The sequence below is a fragment of the Aphanomyces invadans genome (assembly GCF_000520115.1).
Source record: "Aphanomyces invadans strain NJM9701 unplaced genomic scaffold supercont1.22, whole genome shotgun sequence".
In the NCBI taxonomy this organism is placed as follows: Eukaryota; Oomycota; class Saprolegniomycetes; order Saprolegniales; family Verrucalvaceae; genus Aphanomyces; species Aphanomyces invadans.
In genome coordinates, this window is record NW_008580167.1 from 848,037 (window position 1) to 854,519 (window position 6,483).

The window sequence follows — 6,483 nt, forward strand, 5'->3', positions numbered from 1 at the left end:
TTGTCGTGGCGAAGTTCGGCGTGCAGGCGGAGTATATCAAGACGTTCTTCTTTAGTTAGACTTCTTGGACGCTCACGCCGAATGTAGTTCGTAATGTCATCGTACACGTCGTCGTTGATGCTTGACATGCCAAATTCGTGAATGGACGACGACATGCAAGGTTGAGGTATTATTGTAGAGCGGTTGCTAATAGAATTAAAATATGGTCTCTCCAAAATAAATTGTATTAATTGATAGAGGTTATTATTTGTCATTATAGGAATTGGATGCCTTGAGCTGTTTTGCCACAACGTATCTCAAAGGTTATTCATTTTGTCGTCTGACATCCAATGAACAAAATTTAGTTCACACTGAGGTCTGAAATAACACCAAATTTCAGATGAAACGCTGATTGGGTTCCTGAGATATGAGTGAATGTTCCCTCGTTGCCTTCGTTGACTGTCAACCAGCCCTGTGATGGGCGAAAGCATATGTGGATGCCACGGGATTGGATGATCTAGAGAGCCGTGATCATTCATTATATGCCGCCGATGATACAAATTGCCATTGTTTGCAACATGAACCCAAGGAAAGCTTTCGATCTAAGTCGGGGTGTATGAGAGATTACAGGTTGTATCGTTGTGGTTTACTGCATCGGTGATTTGAAAATTATGAGCAGCACGGCCTTCTTTCAGTATATGAACAATGGTGGTGAGATATACACCACCTGAGGGCTGTACCTGAGGGCCAACACTGCTTTTGTCCCAGCCACAACAATGCACCGTTGTCATGGACTTTCCAACGTTTCTATTCCAGTAGGCTCTGAACATCTCCTTCAGTAGAATCGTGAGTCGTCTACCGTTTCTCCCGCTTCTTGGAATATAGGCATATGGGCAAACATAATTGGGAGTCATTTCAAAAATCAAACTTCGAGATACGTCGTCATTTTGAATATTGCTGGGAATTGTATTCCAATATACCACTCTGGCATTTTTGCAGACAAGTCGAATTTGTCATCTTGTCCTGCTCGGATTGGCCTAAAATTGAGTGGCTAATCGAAGCACATTGCGAGCCATACAAGCATATTTTTTATCCATTTTATTTGCAAAACTGCCAACGTGAGGTCGATGCAAACAACTCATACAAATCCAAGTCAAGTCTGACTGATGACCAGAGAGGTGCGCTATACAGATTTCCCCCGCATTAGGAGACCCACCATAATTTAATATCCCTCAAAAATGCATAGTCCTGGAGCTTAGAAGAATATAAATTCAGAGAGGTATTTTGAAATTCAAAGCAATATTGATGGAACACATGTTGACCATAACATTGGTCATATGCCATCGCCGTCGTCGAGGCAGCGGCTAACAATTGAGCAGAAGCGAAGATTGATCGAGCATCGTACTGCTAATCCAGAATTAAATGGGTTGCAGCTACGCATGTGGGCCTACCATGCATTCAGTCGCAATCACGTGCCTTATCAACAACAATGACACGGTGCCTTAAAGCCTAATGATACTTTGGACGAAGCAGAAAAGGAGAACTTTTCGTCTCATGCCAAGAAGTTGCATGAAGTCAGTCTTCTCGATGCACTGCAGTGGGCCAAGGAGGCATGATGGCAAGCCGTGTCACAGAGGACAATCTCAAATTGTTGGCGCCACACAGGAATATTAGACAATGATGTGTATGAGTTCACGAGCAAGATGGCTAAATTGTAATGAGATGTATATGTTGTGTGAGGTGAGCGTTCTGCCTTCTGGAGCACAATGCATGCAAAAACATATGTTTCTTCACGGCCAATCAGGTATCAACACGCCACCTCGTAACTAAGTACTTGTCATGAAAAATACCCCTGAAAAATAATTTCGTGCAACAGTCTCCTAATGCGGGGGAAATCTGTATCAAGAACTACTCCTGGTTAGTGTAAACGGGAAACTGTCGCGTGCGGCCATTGCATCGGTTGCAACCACCTTTGGCGTGCACTCGCAGCGCGTCATGCAAGCCGTCGTCGAAGCGAATGGTGACAATAATTACAAGATCCGACGACATGGCTACCTTGGAGCAGTTGGACCGGCAAATTGAAGAAGAAGACGTCTGGACGAATTGAGTGAGCTTGTCAACATCATTACGGTCTAATCTTTTTAAATACAGATTCTTGATACGTGTATTTTGTATGTCCTTGAATTTCATCTGAAATTATTGCCAAACAGTGGTATATTGGTATATTTACAAAGGATATTCAAATTGTTGGGCTGCAAAAATCGAGGTATGACTGATTTTGTATTTGTATTCTACCTCCAGACTAACTAACTGAATGTATAATTGCGGTATAATACCCGCGGTATAATACCACTGTATTATAGCACCGTCCAGGAGGACTAAACACTGTCAACTGCATAATAATTGGAAGTGCGAAGGTCTGCAGTGCAGGTCCGCGCCGCTCCGACGCCCCCCCTCTAATTGCGGTATTATACCGCGGGTATAATGTATACATACAGACCCATACCCGCCTGACCTCCAAATCGAAGATGAGGCCGAAGGATGAGATATGGAAAATGTTTGGCGAGCCGTTCATCATGGGCAGTACTAAGTCAAAGTACTGCAAGTGCTTGGCCTGAGAAGGAGAGGTTATTGCAGCAGCGGGTCGTATGTGCGATCATTGGACGAAATGCAAGAAACGACCGCGCGCAATTGGTCAGCTCGATGCGGGCTTCCAGCCATCTCGGAAGTCGGGGAAGACTGCTGGTACTTCTACAGCTGCGAGCTCATCTCAAGGTGACTGTGTTATGGATGATCTGGTTGATCCATTGAATTCATCATCCTTCCGTGGAAGCGGTCGCCCGTACTTTGACTCGATCTCTGGCGAAGAGATGAGGAACCTACACGAGCTCATCGCTCGTGATGTTCATCGCACATCGATGCCGTTTGCCGCGTTTGAGCATGAATCATGGCTTGCGTTCTTCAAGGCGCTTCGCGGAAGCTTCAAGATTCCATCGACGGAAGCAATCGGGTGCGATTTGATGCGATCAGAATATGCGCTGACAATGAACGACGTTCTGCTCGCTCTCGCCAAGAATACTCGCATCTGCTTCACGCTGGACGGTGCCACGAACGTACAGGGGAAACAAATCATCAACATGATGGCGTGCAGACCTCAGCCGTTCTTTCTTAAACACTTCACGATAGAGCTGCGACGGGAGAGCGCGGCCAATCTGCTGGAGAAGTTTCTGAACTGCAAGCTGCGCCTACTGGGTTCGATCCGAAAGCCGGCCCCTGGTTTCGTGCTAACTACGGACGAAGAGGATGTTAAAAACCCAATGAATGACACAGATGTTGAAGTGGAGAGGGAAGAAGGACGTCCATGCAAGACTAACGAGCACTTCATCAATCCGCCGATGTTCTGTTTCTGCAGCGATTCTCCTAGCGTCATGGTCAAGTTACGCAAGGACTGCCTGAACACGAAGGAGTTTGTGTTCGCGTACGGCTGTGCGCCACATGCCATCCACAATCTGTGCATGGACCTCATCAAGAACTTTCCAGGCGTGAAAATCGTCTTGAAACAGATTATCTATACGGTGAAGACATTGGAGTCCTCCCACTTATTCGTGCAACTATTCGACAAGTTCTGTCTCGAGAAGTTCAAGAAGACGTACGTCCTTATTCTCTACACAAAGACTCGATAGGGCACCGTGTTCTTCGCTGCGCAGCGTGTGAGGAAGGTGAAGGCTGCGTGTGCGACGCTGCCCGGCGAGATTCTCAACGCCGATCTCGACATTGACATCAGCGACGATCTTAAGATGCTGCTTACTGATCCAGCATACTGGAGAGGTGTCGCAGCGATGGATTCTCTCTTCAAGACGATCAGCTGCTGTCTGACGTATCTGGAGGGAGACGAGGCAACATTCTCGGCGGTATATGCGTGCTTCTTCGCGATCAAGTATCACATCAAGACTCTCGATCTCTCCGTGATGGAAGCCCTACATCTGAACGACGACGATATTTGCGAGATGATCAGGCTCATCCACCACCGCTTCTCGACCATCTATTCGGAGGCCCATGCCCTCGTATTCTGTACTGATCCTTTGTTCACCAGCATGCACAGGTTGATGGGGTTCAGGTTTGACGAGAAGTTCTTGCACCTCGGGAAGGGTTCAATAAACCAGCAGTCAAAAACGGCGATTGCCCTTATATCGATGGGCAATGAGATCCTGCGTCGATCGATGTTGTCTGAATTCGCCGTGCTCGTCACTCGCCAGCAAGATACCGAGGACGACTTCTCCGACACGAGTATCAAACCATCAGTTCTGTGGACTGTATGTGACGAATCGAGCTACGGATCCCTTTCGGGGCCGCTCTCTGCGTTGCATCAGAACCCAACCGGAGCAAGTGGAGGCGAGCGCAATCACAAGGCTACCAGGCGCGTTCATACCAAGAACCGCGCTCGAATGGGTCACTCCAAGATCGAGTCTGGGACCGCCATCCTGTTCAATTCAGGTCAGCTGGTTCGTCGACTGACGCCGACACGAAATACGAAATTTTGCACGTGGCTGCAGCAGCTCGGTGCCGACGATGAAGGGCTGCCTGTTGAAGAGGAAGCACTCGACGAGGAAGAAGATGCAGCCGCTGATGCTCTCATTGAAGAATTTGACCACGTTCACATTTCTGACGGCCTTGAAGGTGTGATGGGCAACGAACTATTCGACGAGGAGGTGATGGACGAGGGTTCCATCTTCTATAATTGAGACAGCTTGATGACCACTATAGGGGATCCACTCCCCGTCGAACAAGTACCACAAGTACAAACGACTTTCCAATCATTTGAAAATTTTGTGGCGGTATACTGTATTATACAAAATGGTATTAAACGGCATTCTACAGGCAATCCCAGCATTTTTCAATAATACAGACCCATACTCCAGACGGAAATACACCAACCCCAACTGTATATTTCAAATACTGTGATCAAATTTCTGAATATGAAAAATCTAAAAATATATGTCAATCTGGAGAGTTCGATGGTTCAATGATATAAAAATAGAAGTTGATACAGTGTCACTCGAGTAAGTTGTTTGAACACAAGTCAATATCACATGATATGGATACAAAGAGATTATCCGAAATTTGGAATGTTTATCATGTTTGAGCGGCGTATATATGCATGGCGCGATTTCCATGAAAGACCTCACGTCAGACAAGCGATGATTTGTCGCCGGCCACCTCCTCCTTCTCATTGAGAAGGGACCTTGTAAGCAGCAGCGGTGATGATGTCCTCCACGTTGCTTGGTCGCCACTACTTGCACGGCTTGTCGATGATTTGATAGCGGGCTTGGAGTACCCCGTTGGTTGTGCAGATTCGCTCAAGGTCTTCGACTGTGGGCGCTCGCAAGTAGATGTCACCAAACGTGTCATTGAGAGCTCTGCAGAATCGACTCAAAGATTCCAATGTTGTCGATTCCGCCATCGTCATGTTCTCATCGAGAGCATCGGCCGCGCACCCGTTGGCCAGCATCCTCAGCGCCGTTGTAACCTTCTGGTAAGTGTCCAGGCGCAGTACGCCGCACGCGTCTGCCCTCTGCGTGAAGTATGGATCCGCGCGGAGGACGCCATCGTGAACACGCTGGAACACCACCATGCGCATCGGAATGCGACTACGGAAGTCGGCACTGTCGTACACCGGCGAGAAGGAGAAGTAGTCTCGGTACAGCCTCTCCAAACCCATTCGATGGTCGCGTGGTTTGTTGCGGCATCGGCCGACTGAAGAACCGCCGCGAAGAATACGTTCATCATCATCATCACTGCTGCTAGATTCATCGCTGGAGAACATGTATGGGATAGGGTTGAACAGGATGTGGCTCAGCGCCATCATATCGTCGCCGTCGTCCATCACATTCTCGAACCATTCATCCTCATCATCCATCGATGCGGTACCCCGGTGCAGAAAAAGACGAGTATGGTATAATAGGTACCGCAAAACCCCTAAAAATTGCACCAAATACACTACGGTTTACCATACCGCTGGAGATACTCTTAGGGGACAACAAGTGCGCTACCCATGAGCATGGCCGAGGTTGCAATCAGAGCTGGAAGTAGGATCGTTTGATTAGTGTTCTGCGTTGCAGAGCAGTTGGGTCGCCCGATCGTTTGACCCACTGCAAACCACGGTAGCTGTCTAGTACCGTGGTGCTAGTAGCACAGTGGATGACCTAGTTGTATAGTATTACTATTAGGATGCTAGTCAGTGGCCACGTGGCTCGTGGCCCCTCAGCCCTCTGAAGTAATACAGTCTTGGATTTGCCTTACTAAGGAGGCAACTTTGCGGTCGAACAAAGAATTCTTTAGTTGTTATCAGCTTTAACAGCATCAAGACCTCGGAGATGCCTCGTGAAGACTCGCCTGACGGCGACCACACGCCACGAGACGAAGGACGCTCGCGGTCGCGGAACCGCAACGAGCAGCCACGTGGACGCCAGGAGCGGCGTGACGTGACGAACTCCTTTTGTTCAC

The 6,483-nt window shown here is 48.0% G+C and overlaps 2 protein-coding genes across 2 annotated transcripts; one reads left to right on the top strand and one right to left on the bottom strand.

Annotated features, from left to right (window-relative positions):
* Positions 1 to 2,897: 2,897 nt before the first annotated feature.
* On the top strand, positions 2,898 to 4,721 carry H310_09751 (hypothetical protein; the record flags this gene model as incomplete). The annotated part of the gene is made up of 2 exons (XM_008875907.1): positions 2,898 to 3,554; positions 3,663 to 4,721. The coding sequence occupies 2 exons, from the start codon at positions 2,898 to 2,900 to the stop codon at positions 4,719 to 4,721; spliced, it is 1,716 nt and encodes a 571-aa protein (XP_008874129.1).
* Positions 4,722 to 5,269: 548 nt separating this feature from the next.
* On the bottom strand, positions 5,270 to 5,896 carry H310_09752 (hypothetical protein; the record flags this gene model as incomplete). The annotated part of the gene is made up of 1 exon (XM_008875908.1): positions 5,270 to 5,896. The coding sequence occupies one exon, from the start codon at positions 5,894 to 5,896 to the stop codon at positions 5,270 to 5,272; it is 627 nt and encodes a 208-aa protein (XP_008874130.1).
* Between the last annotated feature and the right edge of the window lie 587 nt (positions 5,897 to 6,483).